We start from the raw sequence: 22,607 nt of genomic DNA, 5'->3' as shown, positions 1-22,607 counted from the left end.
CAGGTGCACTCACATACATGCAGGCAATACACTCATACACATAAAATAAAAATAGTAAATTTAAAATTTAAAAAATTGATCTTCAATTTAAAAATGGTATTTTGGCTTAAGAACCTAAGACTCTATACTCAATATAACTATCTGCATATACTTTTGCCACTAATACAGATTAAAGGGTACTAAATAATTAACATAGTAGAGTCCCTAAATCATAAAAGAGAAAATTTAAGAGCCTCACACATGCTAGGTAAGTAACCACTGAGCTATATCCCCAGCCCAAGATTTGATTATTACTTTCAATAATAATAACAGCATTATCAGAATATGTCATGTCCTACAGAAAATAATTTACATGACTTCCTTTACTGTTGCACACAATCTCTTTTGGGAATATAATCTCTTTATGCTCAATGACAGGAATAGAACACTAAGCTTTTCTGTTTCTCAAAGAAATATATATCAGTGACAAATGAATATTGAGAACTTGAGTTTATATCAACAACAACAACAACAAAAAATTACTCAACGAGTAATTTTGGCCATTCCAAAAAATGTAAAAGCTTCAAAACTCTTTAAAATGGTATATAAATACAGAAGCTGAAAAGCATGACTAATTTTAGAGTTTCCCTACGAAATATGCCAAGCTCGGGCATGGTGGTGTACTCCTTTTATCCCAGAGGCAGGCAGATCTCTATGAGTTTAAGGTCTGGTCTACATAGTGAGTTCTGGGCCAGCTAGGACTACAGGGAGACCCTGTCTCAAACCCCCACCCCTCCCCCTAAAAAAAGAAAAGAAAATATGCCAAAAATAGAAGCTGTAGAGATGGAGCACTGGATAAGAGTGTTTACTATGACAAGCATGAGGTGCTAAGTTCAAATCCCTAGTACCTATATTTAAAAAAAAGTCAGATCAGATCATGTATGTATGCCTCTAACTCCAAGATTGTGGTGACAGAGACAGGAGGGTCACTGGGGCTTGCTGGCTGCCAGGGTAGTTCTGGGTTCAGTAAAAAAATAAAACCTGCCTCAAGGGCAGAAGGCAGAGAGTGATGGAACAGAATGCCTGCCATTCTCCTTTGCTTTCCATGTGCGAGCATGTGCCAAAATAAGAAAAAGACCCAACTCTACTCACTAACCTGAGGTCCTAATGAAATCATATTAAGGACAGAAAACTCACCTTCTTTGGGTTGAGCCATAACTGGAGTCTGAGTCTCCTTTGTGTATGTGACGATTTCCCGAGGAGGAAAGTCAACTTGAGTAATTTTGGCCATTCCAAGTTTAATAGGTCCTCGTCTAAATTAAGTAAATATAAATTTTTTTTAAAGAACAAATGATACATTTAAACCATATCAAACATACTATTTTCAAAACTGAAGAATTAAACATTTGTGTGTACCTAGCATTGTAATTTAAAACCTTGCTTTATTTAAGAAATGTCATGTGAACAATGGATTAGAAGGCAGAGAAAACAAAGGGTATTTCTAATCATTTAGGGTGACTATTTTTCATTTTCAAAAGGCAAATAATTTCATTTCTTAGAGCAAATACATGGGTAATAACAGAGTGAGAGATCAGAAGTCTCAGAATAGACTGCTGAAGAAAATAGGTTTTTAAGAACATCAAAGATATGATTTCGGACTTTTTTGAAGCATCAACTGCATAGATCTTACTCAGACATATTTAGTTAACTCACCATTAGCAGACTGTGATTTTAAGATTGAAAAGTTTTCTGTTGAAAGTCTTTTTTTCTTTTTTAAAAACCTGTTTACAGTGTACATGTGCACATACATGGGCCACAGTGCACGTGTGGAAGTCAGAAGACAACTTTGAGGAGCCAGTTCTCTCTACACAACTTTACGTAGATTCCAGGGATTGCACTCATGTGGCTAAGGCTTGCACGGCAAGCGCCTTTTCCAGAACCATTGTGTTGGCCATGAAAGCCCCTTTTCCTACTTCTAACATTTGGCAGAGATTAAGAAACACATAAGTATGGATTTTTAAAATGAGATATTTAATTTTTTAAAATCTCTACATGGTCAATATTGTCTGTGATTCACAGAAGACAAATTAAGGTTGAAATATTTTAAGCCTAGTTAGAGTAATAGATTCTTTGAATATAAAAAAACTACTGAAGTCACCTGGTTTAGTAAGATGGAGGAAATAACAAGAGAGTTGCAGCTAAGAAAGAGGGACACCCTACCAAAAGGCCTCTTCTTGTTATAATTATTTGGGGATTTCTATTTTATTATATTGGACTAATATATCAGGCAGGATAATGGAAACATATTTCACAAATAAGCACATCTTTTTCAATATGTCACTGGTAATATACTAAACATTTTTCAACTTTAACAACTATATTAGATTCTGTACCCCAAAAAAGTGTAATAAAATTAACACACTTAAAAATTAAATTGTGAGCCAGGCACAGTGGTGCATACTTGTAATCCTATCACTTAGGAGACGGAGGCAGGGGATCAGGAGTTCGAGGCCAGCCTGGACTACATAAGACCCTCTCTCAGAAAAAGAAAAACACATACACACAAAAAATTGCTCTAAAGTACTACATGTGGGTCATAAGTAATTTTTAATGTTTTTCTACTTTAAGAATATCTTAACTGTAAGGGGGAAAAAGTATCATAAAATGGTTAAATGGTAAAATGCAAGTATATTCTAAAATAATCTAGAATAAAGTTTGATATAAGAACTTTATATTCTAAGTTTTAAAATGCAGACCATTAAAGAGTAAAACACTCATCTATATAGAAAAGAAAACAGTCAAGCCAACAGTATTAGGAACAAGTTACTAACCTGAAAGCACAATAAATCTAATAGTCAAAAACAACATATTAAAACAAAAAATTCCAAGATTTTTTAGAAGAGCAAGAGGAAATACCTCACTTATCCAAAAGCCACATAAGAATCAATGGAGTTGGGGGAGGGACTTGGGGTACCCAAGGGAGAGGTCTAGCTAATGTACAAGAGGCTCAAATAATTTTTTATATGCCTTAATTCAATGTTTTAGATATAACTCTCAAGCATGTAGTTACATGTTTCAGAAGCTACAAATTTAATAGGAAAAACACCTGAGTCAGGTACAATGACAACAGCAAGCATTTATGTTAATTAGAGCCTAGAATAAATGAATGAATGAATGAATACAAGAAAGAATAAGTAAATAAACAGAAATTTAGGGACATAATACACAGACTACAAATCTTTTCCTCTCAAAAACTTTAAACTCATCAATGAATTTTATTATAGGAAAATTAATTCTCATATCAAATACAAAAAGTTCAATTACAAGTAGAATTTATACTTTAAAAATTCTGGCAACTTTTTAGTACAGTTTAGAAAAATTTATATCAAATATAGAAATAATATAAAGAATTTGGACATTTGAGTAGACTTATGATACCTAAAATTACATATGACTATTTTTTTTTTTACTAATCATAAAATAGGATAAATGAGGTATCACCGTAAAATAAAACTCTTGTCCTAAGTATGTACTGCAGCATTAGAAATGTAAGCAAAATAAATTAGGACAATGTCACAAAGAATCAAATTTATTAAAGAGGGAAGGTAATAAATCTATTCAATACCCCAAATCGGAATCTGAGTGAAGCTGAAGAACTGATGGATCTGTATCCCAATGCAGCGTCCTAAATGGTTGTAGGACAACCACGAAGCATTAGTAAAAAAGGTCATAGGTTAGTCAAGCAAATACATCCTATAAATAGCAAAGGCTATAGCACTGTTCACAATGAAAAACTACTTGTTCTGGTTAGTAAGACAAAACAAAACCCCATACACTAGGTATCACCCCAATGCTCTACTGCATGCAAACAAGCATTAACATGGTTAATGATTCAGGGATATAACCCAGAACTGTTACAAAGTGTTTTCAGAATGTCGGAAACTAATCTTGCACAGTAATAGACAAGAACAACTAAAGCACACAACAACTCCAATAATACATTATGTAGAGATAACAAACAAGGCTATAAAATAGATAAAAAGTTTAAGATTCCTAGTGAAAAAAACCAATAAGAACAGTTAACATATTCTAATCTTGCCCAAAGCATTAAATGTGTGCAGGAAATTGTCATACTGGTAAAGGAAATGAGTCAACACATAAGCCTTTTGGTAAGAAAACCAAGACCATTCCATTGGGATACAAAATAGCTAGAGTTTCCAAAATGTGACCTTGCTGTAATTTATGGGTTAAGCACTGCCTTGGGCTTACATGTCATCTGCTTTAGAAAAGAACTAAAGATTTCTGTCTCTAGGAAAAAAAAAAGAAAAAAAAAGATTTTTCCCTGTTCAACTGATTTACCTAACTTTTAGACAATCTCAATCCTAAATAATATTCAGTGGTTTCAGCACTGTCTAATGTGTAAATATCTTTCACCTACCTTTTCCACTTATGCTATATCTAGTCATTATTAGAACAAAGGTAATTTATCACATTGACTTTCTTTAAGTTAGCAATACTGCATCATGCTCATAGGTCCTATTTGAAAAGGAAAATACTATATTTAGTACTACCATTTTTGTTAAATACATTTGTTTCTCATTTATACAAGTTCTATAATGTACAACCTTTAGCTCTTACAATATTTTAATACAACAAATGATTACTTTCCTGTATAACATCAATAAAAGACAATTAGATGAAATAGAGAAATCCTTCATCTAAAAAATTATAAGGAAAGATCTTAGAATTTAAACAGAGTTGAAGAGTTGTATGTGTATACAACGAAAAAGGAGGGGCCACAGTAAGGACCTACTTTGTACTAAGCAATGAAAAGCAACAAACTTAGGCTTTGTTAAACCAAAAGCAGTTTTATGAGATGGTCTCCAAGGAATGTTCTGTCAACAGCCTCTACATTATGCAAGGGCTCTAACTGCTATCAATAACACAAACCTCCTTGCTCAAGATGTAATTTTTTTACTATAATCAAGCAAAATCTCATTTCAGAATATAGCCAGTACTAAAAAAACACATTATAAAGCTTACATGATGATGTATATATGTATATATTAGACATATAAAGTATACATAAGTCTTAGAAATAAACTAATCAAAAATAGAATGAAAGGAATAAGCATGGATTACAGAAGTGATTAAGAAAGCGAGCTAGAAACAATGAAACACAACTTCTATCATGCAAAATCTCAAGTCATGGCATTTTATACATAAGTTATTGCCAGTACCAAGATAAATGTTTAGCATGTAAAGAGTGATTCAGACAGGTAAGGTGTCATATTTTTATAATGTCGAGTCTAACTTTCCCTACTTTGTGCATGTATTAAAACCACCCTGGTCAACAAATGGAGCTGAGTATATAGATAGGTATGTATACATAATTTGATGCATTTTCTTATGATGTATCTTCTCATTCTTCCCTTATTATTTCTGCTCTTTATAAGCTTATTCTGTCTTATTCTCACATGTGAGTATTTGTTTTAAATGCCATGTATTTAGAAATACATTTTTCACTATCATTATAAGCATCCACAAATTAATTATCTTTCCATTATGGAAACTGGAGATGATTCAATGACATTCATAGTTTTCTACCTAGGTGTGTAAAATTGGACATAGTCAGTACACTTGAAATTATTTCAAAGTGAATTAGTACTTTAAAGGAAACTATGTATTAAGACTTAAAAGTTCTTTCCTTTCCTATTATACTAAGGAAAAAACTTGTTTTCTTTCTCTAATAAGAATAAACACCTCTAACAGTATAAAGCGACTTGTTTTCTTATTTTATAGTTAGTCATAAAATATATATTAAGCATAAGACAGTATATCCTTACAGCACTTAAAAAGAATATCATTAAGCTAATGATATGATCACTAGAAAGCACATTCTGTAAAATCAGAGAATTTTATGTGATAATCTAGAGTATTTAACACTAAGTTAGCAATTAAATGAATTGTTCTACACACAAAATATTTTTCTTACCAGCATTTCTTCCTGTACCAATTTACAATATTCCAAAACATCTCTAAGTAGTTTCTAGGCTATCTATGGAAGAGGACTCATTTTAATTCACATTAACTTTAAAAATTAAGTAAATGTTACAAAGTACTTTTAAAAACAGAGGGCTGGAGAGATGACTCAGTGGATAAGAGCACTAGCTGCTCTTGCAGAGCCTCTAGTGGGAGAGGAAGGCTGTCTATCTGACGAGTTTGTATTCATGCTCAGATGCCGAGGAGCTCAGAAGGTGGGCGACTGTGACCAGTGATAGTCATGTATCTAGAGATTAGAAATGCATGTGAAAACGTCTCAATGTCAATTGCTTTGGAATGAAATCTTCTGTATGAAAAAAAAAAGTTGTGCTGTAAAGTATTCCTTGAGAAATGTTTATAATTCTATGAGAATGTAAATAGTTTCACAGTAATTGTTTTTCAGTTAGAATATTCTAACTTAATTGCAGCGCAGTCTCTTTAATTTCTTGTTCATTAATTTTTAACTAACTTCATAAAAGAATAAGAATAAAAAAAAAATATGATGGTGGCTAACAACCATCCATAACTCCAGTTCCAGGGAATTCAATGCTCTCTTTTGGCCTTTATGGGCACTGCCCTACACTGGTGCACTTACATATAATCAGGAAATACACTCATACACATAAAAACAAAATGTGGGTTTTTTGTTGTTGTTGTTGTTTTTTTTTTGGTCTTTTTGAGACAGGGTCTCCCTGTAGCCCCAGCTGTCCTGGAACTCACCATGTAGGCCAGGCTGGCCTCAAACTCACAGAGATCCACCTGCCTCTGCCTCCCGAGTGCTGGGATTAAAGGCGTTTGCCACCACGCCCGGCCAAAATGTTTTTTAAAATAAAAATAAAAACAGACTTACTGATAGGGTCTTAAAATAATCCCTCTATTCCTATTCAAAATCAGGAACAAAGCTCACAAAGTATACATGGTATTACATAAAGATAATAAATAAATGTAATAAGTACAGTAACTTTTCGATGTTGGGAAATATTTTTACTATTATAATGCCTGTAGAAAAAACAAGCTTTCACTTGAAAATATCAATTTCTTACTAGATATTTTAAAGAATATTGACATATTTGCATAAAAAGTGTTGAAGTATAAACAACTAGCCCTAAAAATAAATTTAGATTAAATAGTCTTCATAATTTTATAGAGAAATTATATTATTTTTCAAAAGAGTTTTGATTTTTCTTAAATATGAGTATTATTTACCTGCAAAAATAGTATTGTTAGATTTGCCATTTTTATAAAGCACATCTAGGATTCAAACTGGCATGTTTTTGTGCCTAATTGTTAATGATAACCAGATTATTCAAAAACTAAACAAAGTGTTTACTTTTTGGATCATCTAGTCCCTTTTATACCTTTGTAGGTCTGCCCCCCCTCCCCACTGCCGCTTTCAGAGACTTGCTTATTTGAATCTTCGCTCAGAAGGGTGGACATAGGCAAGAAAAAAAATTATGAGAAATTTTAGGAGCCTTTTTGTTTTCTTATGCTTCTACGGATCAAGAGCAGGCTTTGCACATGCTGGCCGAGTGCTCCACCAATGAGCGATAACCCTGGCCTTTATTTTTTATTAAAAAGATATGCTGCCAGGCATGGTGGCACACACCTTTAATTCTGGCACTTGGGAGGCAGAGGCAGGCAGATCTCTATGAGATTGAAGTCAGCCTGGTCTACATAGAGGCCAGCCAGTGCTACATAGTGAGACCTTGTCTCAGAAAAAAAAAAAAAAAAGATATGCTAAGATATGTTTCTGGGGAGGATATTTAAGTTCTTGACCCAAAAATAGGGATTCTGAATTAGCTGTGATTTTTGACTTACTGTTTACTCCCATTTCCCAGCACTCGGGAAGCAGAGGCAGGCGGATCTATATGAGTTCAAGGCCAGTGTGTTCTACATAGCAAATTCCAGGCCAGCTGGAGCTATAAGAAGCTATACCCTACCTCAAAAAGACCAAACAAAAGAAGTCAAAAGTAGGGTGCTGTTAAATAAAGACTAACGGTTGCCCATATGTACATGTGTGAACAAGTAGGACATAGGAAGAAGTAATACTTCCCCCAATATGGCTTTTGGAAAAAAAGATAAACTCTTATTGAATTTGTGAAAAGCAAGTTTCAACATGTTGCAGAATCCTAAAATACAAAATTGAATTTTACAAGGAAGATGAAAGCTCAATAAAACGTAGAAGTAAAAATTCTATGTTTCCTTTGTAGCAATTGCTTATCCTTGATATATTATGCATTATTTTTTTAATTCCCTTAAATTTTTTTTTTTATTTTATTTTATGTGTGTGTGCCCGAGTGAGTTTATGTGCACTGTGTGTGTGTGCAGTGCTTGTAAAAGTAAGAGCATCAGATCCCTTGGAATGGGAGCTACAGGCAGTTGTAAGCCACCTGCCATGGGTGCTGGGAACTGAACTCAGTCCTTTGCAAGAGCAACTGCTCTTAACCAACTGAGTCATCTCATCAGCCACGTTATTTTATGTATTAAAAATCACTTAACTATTTACTACTAAAGTGTGATAGCTAAAATAGTACTGCAAAAAATTACCCAATTCACAACAGAGAGGTTCTATGCCATTTAGATTTTAAGTGAGGGCTAAGTCACCATACATATTTATAATCCCTCTAATGCACTGACATATTTGGACACTGAGTACATGCTATTCCATCATTAAAATATTAAAAAAAATAATTACTGTACCTAGATCCCACAGCGCCATCTCCAGAATCTTGGCTTCCAGCTTCGCTTGGTGTGCTCACAGATTTGGAGGATGGAGACATAGGAGGAGGGACTAAATAGTGAAATAGACAGGTATCCGCTGTTACTACACGGAGAGGTTGTTCAGCTTATGACGTTTCAAAAAAATAATTTAACATGAAGTAATTAACAAAAAAGGAAAAAATAATGACAAACCAAAAACCAAAAAATAACATGAATGAAAATGAACAATAAAAAGAAAGGGGAAAAGACAAAGTTAACAATGCATGCTGATGATTCATGCTATTTCTCTGGCAAAATGCATTCAGGTTTTATATATATATATTTTAAAGGCAGATTATGGAAAGGTTCATGTTCATCTCATTCATCACCAAATGTGGCCACTAATTTCAAAGGAGAACATTCCTTCCCCTCCTTGTTAATGTCTCACTTTTAAGAATATCAGCTTATATGTATTATTTACAATTGCTGCCAAAATTAAAATCTTGAAATAGGTTTCAAGTCATTTAATCACTCTTTTTTCAACATTTATTTTAAAACGTTAATCTTTAATAATTTTTTCTTTAAAACATTTTTAGGTCTGGGGATGTAGTTCAGTGGTATAGTGATTGCTAAGAATATACAAGGTCATGGATTTGATCTGTTGCCTCAAAAATTTAGTATTTAAAACCAATTTCTCCCCACTGAAAAGAGGCAATTTAGAGAAATGATACAGCTAAAGGAATGGCTCCTTTAAAATGTCCATTAGTTTTTCAGCAATTTAGATAAAAAATGCAAACAGGCCATAAAACAGCATGCCTTCTAGACATGATGCATAACGTAAAGTGATGCATGCAATTTAAACAAGGCAAGACTTATGATAACATCCTTACCCCAGTATTCAGAAAAAACTGAAGTGTACAGACAAAGATACAGACACCCAAAATATTCTTAATCCCTTCTTATAGAAAAACATACATTTTATAGTATATTAAACAAATAGTAAATGCTTTTCCCCAAATTCTCAACTTTTCACACTATACACAGTAGCTGAACGTGCACATTTCATGCTATGACATTTGGAAAACTTTTTGATTACCGTTGCAGGAAGTATAGGAGGCTCATCACTGCCATCTTCTGGTTAAATTTTATCATAAATGTCCCCAATCCCAAGTATCTTTTTGAAATAATTTTTTAATGTATAATATTAAGTGACTAATACATTTTCTGTCAAGCTGAACACACATCATTTAGCAGTCTACTAAACAGAAAGTTCCTTGTTACACAGGAACTAAAGATATATGTATTTAATTAAAAGACTGTGGTTTTGGAATAGCCACATTCATTGAACTCTTAAAATTGAGTTTAAGTATTTATATATGCTGCAGCAGAAAAAAAGGGGGGGGGCTTGGCACCCTAACAAAACACACATATAGTATGATAAACTGCATCTCAATTAGCATCCTACTGGTAACCAGTATGATTAAAAAATAAATCATAGCTAAAATCCTCATTTCCTGAGATAAAGGGGTTAATTCTTGCTTAAATTTCAAAAGATAATGAAAACAAAACCAATGTTTCTAATGCTACGATTAAATGCATCAGAAACAATTATAAGGTCAACCATAGAAAACTTCACATAGCTCATTTACAGTTGGCACTGAGCTAGGTGCTGTACATATAATTCGATATAGCAAAAAATTACTTGTATCTAAAGTAAAAGAGCAATGATGTCAATATCTCTTAAGGTCTCTTGGGTTACATTTCCTTATGCTTTTGTTCCTCTCATTGTGGGGTTTCTGTTACTGCACACAGGAACAGGAATATCTAACATCTGCATGCCTACTGTGTTAACACATATAAGTTTATTAAATTGTAGTGAGGTACCATATTTCAGTATCAAAAAATCTTCAAAGAGCAAAGTCTATATTCTTTAGATTATACATTCAATTTTCTAACTGGGAAAATAATTTCCCTTAGTACACATATGAGAGAGACTGAGAAAAACACTAAAGTTCTTATCAACCTATTTATTTTATTTTCTATTTTATTATTTTATGTGTATGTGTGTATTGCCTGCAAGTAGGTAAGTGCACTTGTGTCGTGCAATGCCCGTGGAGGACAGAAGAAGCTGTCGGATCCCCTAGAACTGGAGTTATGGACAGTTGTTAGCTGCCATGTGGGTACTGGGATTGGAACCTGGGTCTTCTGCAAGAACAGCTGGTGTTCTTAACCGCTGAGCCATCGCTCCAGCCCCTCAATCTATTTATTAACCTGATGAAGCATTAGAATTGTTTTTCAGTTTTATATGCCTTTTCCATTTTCTGGTGATTTCAAGTATCAATGATTCCAACTCAGTAAGTTCAACAGTCTATTAAAACTGCATTAAAAAATGTTATCAAATTAGAAATAGGTTAAATAGTAATTCTATATCCATAAATATATATATTAACCCAATTTTGAAATAAAAGTTTCAGAAAAAAATAAACCAAGAGTGATGCTACTAAACTATCATGGTTTCTTGGCCAGGAAAAATAAATCACCATGACTTTAAATTTGCAGTCAGATTAAAAACAAACAAAACAAAACAAAACAAAAACAAAAAAAATTCCATCACAAACATTTCAAAACTATATTCTTTGAATTAAAAATAATAAATTAATATATATACTAACTCTCTGAAATAATAATTTCTCCATTTCCTACACTGCTTCTCCTGACAATGAATATTAAATGTTAAATATTCTCTTCAATGTAATTTAAAACATTACATTTTAAAAAATTAATTAGTTAAAAGAACTTTTAAATTTATGTGTATGAGTGTTTGCCTGCATGTATGTAAGTGCACCCATGTCATCATGTCATACAATGTCTGTGGAGGCCCTAAGACAGTATCAAATTCCCTGGAACCGTAGTTCGACATGGTTGTTAGCTGACATGTGGGTATTGGGAACTGAGCCCCTGTCCTCTACAAGAGCAGCCAGTGCTTTTAACCGCTGAGCCATCTCTCTAGCCCCAATTAAAAGAATTTCTATAGTATTTAAGTATCATAAAGAACCAATATTCCTTATCATGAAACAATTTCTAAAAATTGAGCTACACTTGAAAAAGAGGACCTGGGAACATGGTCTTTATCAAATTTTAATCTGATTTAAAATACACAAAAAATTCAATAAAAAAAAATGTGAAACAACAACAAAAAGTCCCTACAGGAAATATGTTGACAGTTTTTGGTAGTTACATCTTATTATTTTACTTCAGAAGTAATTTTTATGTCATGTAAAAAAAAGTTCTTAACCAATTCACTTGTCACTTTATATACTCTCAAATATTCTAAAACAATGAGTCTTTATTATATCAGTTTAAAAAAATTCAAAAGTTGCAAAAATAAACTCAGAAAGGAAAAACAAAGAAGCAATATTTAATTAGCAAAGCTGAGTCTAGAATTTTTTAGGTCCAAGTCAAACCACTTGGGGCTGAAGAGATGGCTCAGCAGTTAAGAGCACTGGCTGCTCTTGCAGAAAAACCTGGGTTCAGTTCCCAGCACCCACATGGTGGCTAACAACTATTTGTAACTCCAGTTCTAGAGGGTCCAAGGGTCTCTTCTGGCCTCTGCAGGCATTGCAAGCACATGATGCAGTTATATCCATGCAAGCAAAAAAACAACTCATACACATAAAACATTTTTAAAAATTAAAAAAATTCAGCTTAAATTATTTTAAGAAACATTCACATTCAAATTTCAATTTCTATGTGTGCTTTCCTAAAATTTATACAATAATATTTAATAACATTTGGTTATTGTTACTGTCTCTCTCTCTTTTTTTTTTTTTTTTTTTGTTTTTTTTGAGACAGGGTCTCCCTGTAGCCCCAGCTGTCCTGGAACTCACTATGTAGACCAGGCTGGCCTTGAACTCACAAAGATCCACCTGCCTCTGCCTCCCGAGTGCTGGGATTAAAGGCACGCACCACCACACCTGGCCCTATTGTTACTGTCTTAAAGAAGAATATTTTTCCAGGCAAAAAGACATGACCTAATAAAAACTAAACAAGTATTTAAAGTCTAGCCCATGCTGGCACAAGGGATAAAAACAGTAAAGGATCCAGTTCTCAAGAACTGAAAAAAAATAAAAAGTCAAATGACTAAATAAATAAAAATCTACCAGCAAATACACTGCCATGTTTTATTAGTGATTTTTAAAAAAATTTATTTATTTTTTAAAAATTTTACATGTATGTGTGTATTGCCTGCATGTAGGTAAGTGCACCCATGTTGTGCAATGCCTGTGGGGGTCAGAAACGGCTGTCGGATCCCCTGGGACTGGAGGTACAGACAGTTGTTAGCTGCCATGTGGGTGCTGGGATTCAAACCTGGGTCTTCTGCAAGAACAACCAGTGTTCTTAACCACTGAGCCATCTCTCCAGCCCCTTATTAGTGATTTTTTTTACATCAATTTACACTTTCACCAGAGATTTATTAACATTTCAGTTGCCTAATGTTTTCACCAGTAGTTGCTTTTTTCTTTTTTCTTTCTTTTTTTTTTTTTTTAACATCAGCATTGACATAGTCAAAAATAATTTTCTGAGCTAGGCTGTATCTCTTACAAAATTGGCTGTACATTTTTAGGTTTACAGTTGAATTATTACAGTTATATAATATTGTACTCAGTATAAACCCTGTAAGACATAAAATTAAATGAGGCTTTAACGATTTTTAAAAAAATTATTTTCAGTTGAATAGAAAAGGGAAAAATTCATATTAGAGCATATTTGAACAGTTTTTATATTTCTATAATTAAAAAATATTTGATAATTACCCAAGAAATATTTTTACACTGAAAAGAAAAACAAGTAAACATATCCTAGGTCATGACATAAACTGAGCTTTTGGTTTTTCTTACTGTGGGTTATTGAAGAAAAAAAAAAAAACTATCTGCATTTTATATTCAGGCCAAAATATAAACATATCTTGGAGTTATAAGTGTATGTTTTAAAGATTGTGAAATTCATTTTGCCTAATTAATTTTAAAGATTTATTTACTTACTTATTTTGAGACAGGGTCTTATTATATACACCTGGCTGTCCTGGAACTCACTAGGCAGACCAGGCGAGCCTTAAACTCACAGAGATCCACTTGCTTCTGTCTCCCAGTGCTGGAATTAAAGGCATGTACTATCATGTCTGGCCTTTATTTTTATTTTTAATTATGTGTAGGTGTGTGTCTGTGTGAGGGTATGTGCATATGAGTGTAGGTGCCTACAGGGGCCAGAAGAGGGTGTCAGATCCCCCTGGAGCTGGAGTCACAAGTAGTTATAAGCCACCAGATGTGGGTGCTGGGAGCCAAATGCAGTTCCTCTACAAGAATCTGTGTTCTTAACTGCTGAGCCTTCTCTCCAGCTACCCTCAACTTTGCCTATTTTTTTTTTTAAAGGCAGTAAGATCTCCACAATGTGTTTAGTCCTTTATAAGTTCATTCTGATGTTAAATTAGCTAAAAGATGAAAAACGGTTTAGAAGGAAAAACATGGTGACTTGATTAGGAAATTCAAATGCTAAAATTTTAAACACAGTGTTATACTTATCTAAGGCAGTAGACTGCAGCTTTTTTTTTTTTTTTTTTTTTTTTTTTCCTGTTTGATTTTTTTTGAGACAGTTTCACTACTAGCTGGCCTGGAACTCTCTGTGTAGACTGGTGGACTCACAGAGATCAGCCTGCCTCTGCCTCCTAAGTGCTGGCATTAAAGGTACGAGCCACTATGCCTGGCTACATCAGTTATTTGACTGCTGAACCATCTCTCCAGCTCCTTAAAAAAATTCTTAATATGGTGTTAGTCAACTTATGATCCTTTGGTATTCTCACATGCCTTTACATTATTTACATTTTCAAATAGCTACCATGAGCTACAATAAAGCAATTGACACTGGCTTGTTTTTCAAAGCGTGTTTGTTTGCTTGCTAGTCTCAAGTCAAATAGTTTGTAATGGATAAGCTGATGCTTCATCAAGAAGATACTATTCCTCTCCTGCCTCTACAAAGAGAAAAACAACTTTGCTGCAAATAACGCTGCACTGTGTATAGTGTAAAATTTTATTAGCTCTTAATCTCCCTTTGGTAACTAATCCAAATATGCAAAAGTTTAAAAAATCTCTTTAGTAACCACCAAAGTCATAAAATACATTTTTCTTTTCTTTTTTTTTGGTCTTTTTGAGACAGGGTCTCCCTATAGCCCCAGCTGTCCTGGAACTCACTATGTAGACCAGGCTGGCCTTGAACTCAAGAGATTCGCCTGCCTCTGCCTCTGTGCTGGGATTAAAGGCATGCGCCACCATGCCTGGCAAATTTTTCATTTTTGAAAAAAGCTGTTTACTATATTGTCTCTCTATAGTTTGACATTAAACTACTGGTGTGAAGCTTAGCAATAGTTTTCCTCCTTCTATCTCTCTTTTTTTCTCATGTCTACATTCAGACCAAAAAATGGCATAATGGGGGCTGGAGCGATGGCTCCATGGTTAAGAGCACTGGTTGCTTTTGCAGAGGATCCAGGTTCAGTTCCCAGTACCCACATGGCAGTTAAAAATCATCTATAACTCTTTTTGTTATTTAAAAAACATATTTTATGGGGCTGGAAAGATGGCTCAGCAGTTAAGAACACTGACTGTTCTTGCAGAAGACCCGGGTTCGATTCCCAGCACCCACATGGCAGCTAACAACTGTAACTCTAGTTCCAGGGGATCCAATAGCCTCTTCTGTCCTCCGTGGGCACTGCACGACACAGGTGTACTTACCTACATGCAGGCACTATACTCATACACATAAAATCACATGGATGCTGGGAACCAAACCCCGGATCTCTGCAAGAGCAGTGAATGCTCTTAACTGCTGAGTCATTTCTCCAGTCCCATAAATAATTTTTTTTTAAAGTGGCATAAAGAAAGAGCCAGCAAGATGGCTCAGCAGGTAAAGACACTTGCTGTGCATGACTGACCTGATTTTGAGCCCCAGCACCCATGTAAAGGTGGAAAAACTGACTCTACAAAAATTTTCTACCCCGTGACAATAAAATTAAAAAAGAATTTATTTAAAAACAACAAGGGACTGCTCGGCATGGTGGCACATGCTAACTTTAATAGGAGCACTCAGGAGGCAGAGGCAGGCAGATCTCTGTGAGATCAAGTCCAGCCTGGTCTACATAGTGAGTTCCAGGCCAACTGGGACTACAAGGAGACCTTGTTGCAAACAAAACCAATAAATAAATAAATAAATAAATAATTAAAAGATCTTGATGTATCCGGGGCTGTCCTGGATAGATAGATAGATAGATAGATAGATAGATAGATAGATAGGTAGATGATAGATAATAAATAAATAAATAAATAAGTAAATAAATAAATAAATAAATAATAAATAAATAACAAGGGACTGGCCTAAGTGTGTGTGCTACAAGGGCATGAAAAGGCAGCACTAACACTGCAGTATTTGCCTCAGCTCACACCATTTACTTTCTAGTTCTATTTGATTTAGACAAAATCAGTTTGCTATTGGCTAGAAACAGTTTATTAAGGGATATTTTTACTTTAATCAACTTTCAAAACTCAAGAGTTAGCTAAGAGAAATCATAAAACTCTAATAATTGAAGTTCAGTTACAGTTCTGATTAAGCAAGTCAGTCTTCAGTCTCTATAGTAGTTTCTATAATGACATTTACTGGCTCATTTGAGAAACTCTTGCTTGAAATCTTCTTATGAAAGCCCCTTCTATCCTACCTATGGCCCTCTATAACCTGACCTCTGCCCACTGCTGCTCTTCGCTTTTCCTCCCTCTGGTTGATTACAGTGCAACCATACGAGCTTAACTGGGTCAGGGTCTACTCAGGGACTTGGTAATCACTATTCCCTCCACCTCGACGGCCACTTTCAACCTTAGCCTCTTCTCATCTGAAATCTAGGTAAGGAAGGTGGGCAGTGCCTGAGGAATGGCACCCAAGGTTGTCCTCTGGCCTCTACATGCATGAGCACCTGCACACACATGAACACACATGCACATACATGAACATACAAACTAACCTTTAGGTTCCTAAAGGATAAAGGCCATTGTCACACTAAAATACATACTATGTAATGGCACCGAACATGGAACCATCTTAATAAATATTAAATGCTTTCTGATGTGTAACTAGAGCATAATCAGTATCACTTCTACTCAGCCTCATGGTCTAGTATAGCTATCAAAATAAATAACCCAGAAAAAGAACAAGACTGAGTCGAATCACTGCTGAAAGAAGCTATCAATATTATCTCTCTTATGGGCACTGAGAGAACACTATCCATGTCTCCTACTCCTATGCTTTGGAGTACTAGGAATAGAGCTCTGATTTATTATAACCTTTCTCTAACTTACAAAAGGATAAACTGTTAAGATTAGGAAATGTTCAAGTTTAAACTTATGAAACTTGCTAAACAAGTACTTTTAAAATAAATGATTGATTTAGTAAGAAAAGTCAATTGGTAGTTTGGCACAAGTTAGTAGACATTGTTCTGTAGCTCTTGAACAAATAAAATAACTCTACAGCATATCTGAAAAAAAAAGCAATTCTAAGTAAATGGTAAGATTAACAGTTTTGAGACACAAAGAAAATATGCAAAAGATATGCTCAGATAAGTCTGAGCTGTCTAATGAATAATAAATTCTTGTCCTTACCAACAGGGGATTCTGTCGTCAGCCCCATGCTCTGAAGCAATGCTTCAGCTTCTCTTCTTTTTTTTTCAAGATCAGATTCTTCCTGCACAGAAACAACAGCTTCCTTCTTCTGATCAGTCTAAAAATTTTTTAGTTAAAAATTTAAGTTTACATAAGATATTTTTAAATAAAGCACTAACTTTTAGGATGAAATTATTTCTTAATATAGATTAAGCTCTTTTTATAAATCATTCTCATTGGATTCATGTTTGTAAGCAGTTGAGGAGTTGCCATGAAAACAAAAAGGCAGGCATGGTGGTATATACTTGTAATCCCAGAATTCAGGTGGTGGAGACAGGAGGATTGCCCCAAGTTCAAGGCCAGCCTGGTTTACATAGTGAGTTCCAGGCTAGCTAAGGTTATATACCAAAATCATGTCTCAAAATAAAAACATTAAAAAAAAAAAGAACCTTTAAAAAACCCTAAGTAGCCAAGCATGGTGGCACACATTTTTAATTATGGCACTGGGGAGGCAGCCACAGGCAAATCTCTGTAAGATGAAGGCCAGGATGGTCTACATAACAAGTTCCAGTACAGCTGGGACTACAGGAAGACCCTGTCTCCAAGATAAATAAATAAAATAATTTAAAAAATTAAAAATTCTTCTAGAGAATCTAGAGAGGTGGCTCGGAAGAAGGCACACTGCTCTTGCAGAAGGTTCAGTTCTTTTTTTTTTTTTTTTTTTTTTTTTTTTTTTGGTCTTTTTGAGACAGAGTCTCCCTGTAGCCCCAGCTGTCCTGGAACTCACCAAGTAGACCAAGCTGGTCTTGAACTCACAGAGATCCACCTGCTTCTGCCTCCTGAGTGCTGGGATTAAAGGCGTATACCACCATGCCTGGCATTCAAGTTCAGTTCTTAGCACACACAAGCTGTAACTCCAGCTCCAGGGCACCAACACCCTCTTCTAGACTTGTCTGGCACCTTCATTCATGTGCACATTCCCATGTGTGGACACACATACACGTAATTTTAAGGCCTGCCCAAGCTGGCTTCAAATTTATGGGCTCAAGAAATCTTCCTACTTTAGTCTTCCAAGTAGCTGGGATTACAGGCAAAGTGCAGTTGGGGTAGTTAAAGTGAAAACTCATTTTTTATCACACAAAAGTTTTTGTTAGGAAAATTTTTGTCAGTTTTTATTTTAGTCATTTACAGTTTTAGCAAAATCTTCAAAGTAAACTGGATAAACCTCAATATTCTCTGATCATATAAAACATCTCAAGTAAAGTTTAAGCTTTCAAGAAAAAGTATTACATATATGCCTTAGAGGATGTCACTATTATTCAGATGTTAAGTGAATTGGGTAGGTCACAATATTCTGATATCATTTTAACTTAAATTTATCAGACAATTTCATCAAAATAGCAAAACTGACCATGTCACCAAGATGAGACAGAGTACTTCACTATAGTAGACACACTGCTTATTACCACTGAATCATCTCTTATAAATGCCTTTAGCCCCAGCGCTCAGGAGGCAGAGGCAGGTGGATCTCTGTGAGTTCAAGACCAGTTTGGTCTACACAGTGAGTTCTAGGCCAGCTGGGGCTACAGGGAGACCCTGTCTCAAAAAGACCAAAAAAAAAATTTTTTTTTTAATTAGACATCAATTATGTAATAGTTAGAGGCTGCCTTAGCCTCAAAGGCTGCCTATAGCCATCCACAGAACAGAAAATCAAGTCTGCACTCAGCATTGGACAGTTTAAGGTTACAGATACTATTTGGTCTGCCTCTGTCAGTCTGAATCATTCCCTTACCAGTTAGCTTTTAATCAAATACCTAAAGCAAAGTTTCAATCGTTTTCTGTGTATCACAGAAAGGTTCAGGATAAAGTAGGAAATTCTTCAATTACAGGCCTTCACAGTGTCTTAGCAATGTTGCACATAAATTATGACTCTGACTTTTCTGCCAAGGCTCTTTCTCTCAGTTCCTAAGACATGTCTAAGAGTCTTGTATTAGTCTTGCTATTACTTAGGTTATTATATACATTAACTTGGTACATAATGCACACTTAGGACAAATTATCTTACACTGGCCATTTGAAATGTATCTGTGGTAAGTATACAAATCTGCCCAAAGAGTTGCAATAGGGATAAAGATGTATTTCAATGCAGGACAAGTAAACTATGCCCAGCTAAGAGCTAATGTGTATTTGCTGTATATTAGAATATATGACAAAATCAGAAGATGGAGGTACCCTTATGATACTACCAAACCTACCGTTCAATAAATATACCACAATGATTAAGTCATGATAAAAGAATTAAGTATATACAAATTCTCTAATCAAATAAATCATTACATATAGTTCAGTTTGTCAGTAATATCATTCTGGCAAAATTATTAGCAAACTATTTGGATAAATAATTTATGATATATACATCCTATCTTACAAGCTATTATAATACAGACAACCCTTCCTTTGCATAACAAATATATCCCTGGGAGACTACATATGTAATTTCAACTTCCATAACTCAAATCTTAGAAATGCATAGATCTATATAGAGTACTTTTAGTCTATTAAGAAATTATTTTAAGCCAGCCGTGGTAGCACACGCCTTTATTATTCCCAGCACTCAGGAGGCAGAGGCAGGCAGATCTCTGTGATTTTCAGGCCAGCTGGGGCTACAGGGAAACCCTGCCTAAAAGAAAAAAAAAAAAAAATAGAAATTATTTTAAGGCCAGACATGGTGGCATATACCTTTAGTCCCAGCACTCGGGAGGCAGAGAAGCAGGCAGATCTTTATGAGTTTGAGGCCAGCCAGGGCTACATAGTGAGACCCTGTTTCAAAAAACAAAAAACAAAAAAACCCCCCAAAACCAAAAACCCAAATGGGGCTGGGGCTGGTAAAACCCTGTCTCGAAAAATAAACACCCAAATGGGACTGGGGCTGGTAAGACGGTTAAGAGCACTGGCTGCTCTTGCAGAGAACTAGGGTTCAGTTCCCATCACCCACAAGGTGGTTCACAACGGTCTGTAAGTCTAGTTATAGGAGATATGATGCGTTCTTCTGTCCTCCATGGGCACTGTATAACACGGGTGCACTTACATACATGTAGGCATAATACTCATACACATAAAATAAAAATAAATAAATCTAAAAAAAATTTTTAACACCCAAAACCAACCAAACAAAACAACCTAAAACACAAAACCAAATTATTTTAATTTTACCAATTTTGTCATTTAAAAAATATATCTGACTTTAAAGATTCACTTATAGTGCTAGGGTTTTAACTACTGTGAAGTTTTACAGAAAAATGTAAGAACTTGAAATAAAATCCACTTATTTTATATTGAGCTTAAAAAATAAATTGAACATACTTCTTTTTTTTTCCTTTCCTCTTCTTTTCTCTTCTTCTCTTCTCTGATCTGGGCCAACCGCTGCTTCTTACGCTCCAGCTCAGCTTTTAATTCACTTTTGTCTGACATGTTTGTAACCTTAAGAAGTAAATGAGCATTTATAATAATCATTACACTGGTTAATTTAAAACAAACAAAACAGCATACCTAAAAAAAAAAAAAATAGTACTTCAAGAAGCGAAGCGTACCAAGAGGCTAAGTGTGCCAATGCTAATAAAAGCACATAAATTCTACTTTTAAAAGAATATATATATATAGCTAAGACATCAGAAAGATTATAAACTGAGGCTGGAGAGGTGGCTCAGAGGTTAAGAGTACTGATTGCTCTTGCAGTGGACCCGGGTTCAGTTCCCAGTACCCACATGGCGGCTAAAAACTACCCAAAACTCCAGTTCTAGGAGATCTGATGCTGTCTTCTGACTTCTGTGGGCACTGCATGACATGGGTGTACTTATATACATGCAGGCAATACATTCATACACATGAAAAATAAAGATAGTAAATTTTTTTTTAAAAAAGAAAGATTATAAACCAATGCATTAATACATATTCCTAGAGCTCTGAGCACACAAGGTAGCACATAGTAAGTGCTTTATGTTTCTAATCCCAAAACTAACAGTGTTCCATTTGGGGCAGTGAGGTAGTGGGAGAAGTGAGACAGTGTCTCACTCTGTAGCCAAGGCTAGCCTGGAGCTTGCTATGTAGTCTAGGATGCCCTCATGGCACTCCTACCTCAGCCTCTGCTGTGCTGGAATTACAGGAGTGAGCCACCACACCCAGCTCAAGTGTCTTCTGATGATAATATTTGGGTATTGAAGAATAAAGTTCATTAACAGAAGACACAGTTGACATTAAGCTTAAGTCCTAGCCAAGTATGGTGGCTCACACCTGTAATCGAAGCTCTCTGGAAGTGAGGTAGGAAGAATCTGAATTCTGGGCAGCTTGGGCTATATAGCAAAACTGTTTTTTGTTGTTTGTTTTCAAATGCTTAAGTTGTCAGCTATGTAACATAGACCAAAACTATGAACAGAGATTTTTTTTTTCATGAGAAACTTTATAAAACTTGATAAAACAAAAATGCAAAGAGGTCAAACAGAAAATTCCTATAAAGCCTAAAAGTGCCATGGATATAGTAACATTAACAATCAAATAAATGGGAACTTCTCCATATTAACAGCTTTTCTAAACTCTTGTGGCAATCTATACAACTGTTGTGACATGCCTGAAATGTTCCATATTAGAATGCAATCTACTTGATACTAGGGATTGTGTTTTTGATCATTTTTGTTACCTTCAATGTCTAGAATGGTGACATTAACATCAAATTGACCGTGGTTAAATGAATCATGTAAGGTTTGCAGAATTAGAGAGTTTCAAAGAAGAACAGCATAAGCACTACTTCATACTTGGTTTTAGGAAGGAGCGATAAATTACAATTTTTCTGAATTAAAAAAGTAAACCAGGGGCTGTGCATAAGATGGGAGCCAGGAACTTGTTTCTTTCTCTACATTACTGGATTACTCTCTGTCCATGTCTCTCTGTATGCTTAAACATTAAACGCTTTAGATCAAGAAAGCTTGGAGAATAACCTCTTGAAAACTGATAGGAATTTCTTTTAAAAGCACAATTAAATTTGGATTAAGGTCAAATTAATTATGAGTTAAAATTCACCTACTATAAACACAGAAAAGAAATTTCAGTTGCAGTAAGTACTCCAGAAGACTGACAGTTGAAATGAATTGAGTTGAATTCAACTGAATTGAATTGTCAGGTATATTAAATAAAAAAAAA

General features: G+C 34.8%; 1 protein-coding gene across 5 annotated transcripts in view; it reads right to left on the bottom strand.

Annotated features, from left to right (window-relative positions):
• Dync1i2 (dynein cytoplasmic 1 intermediate chain 2) overlaps nucleotides 1-22,607 on the bottom strand; it is a 53,032-nt gene that overhangs the window by 29,016 nt on the left and 1,409 nt on the right. For 2 of the 5 annotated variants that reach the window (XM_029557246.1, XM_017794907.2), the window contains 6 exons: nucleotides 20,778-20,894; nucleotides 17,415-17,532; nucleotides 9,612-9,629; nucleotides 8,722-8,812; nucleotides 3,605-3,664; nucleotides 1,177-1,292 (listed from right to left, as the gene is read on the bottom strand). In XM_029557246.1, the coding sequence (XP_029413106.1) occupies nucleotides 1,177-1,292; nucleotides 3,605-3,664; nucleotides 8,722-8,812; nucleotides 9,612-9,629; nucleotides 17,415-17,532; nucleotides 20,778-20,885 (511 nt within the window). In that variant the 5' untranslated portion in view covers nucleotides 20,886-20,894. The remainder of the gene's footprint in view (nucleotides 1-1,176; nucleotides 1,293-3,604; nucleotides 3,665-8,721; nucleotides 8,813-9,611; nucleotides 9,630-17,414; nucleotides 17,533-20,777; nucleotides 20,895-22,607) is intronic. The other 3 variants (XM_008855253.2, XM_008855251.2, XM_008855254.2) reach the window with 3 other exon arrangements.

The sequence above is a fragment of the Nannospalax galili genome, unplaced genomic scaffold (genome assembly GCF_000622305.1).
Source record: "Nannospalax galili isolate Female #2095 unplaced genomic scaffold, S.galili_v1.0 scaffold346, whole genome shotgun sequence".
Lineage (NCBI taxonomy): Eukaryota > Metazoa > Chordata > Mammalia > Rodentia > Spalacidae > Nannospalax > Nannospalax galili.
The sequence above is the reverse complement of the archived record's forward strand: the minus strand, read 5'-3'. Positions and strand labels throughout refer to the sequence as shown.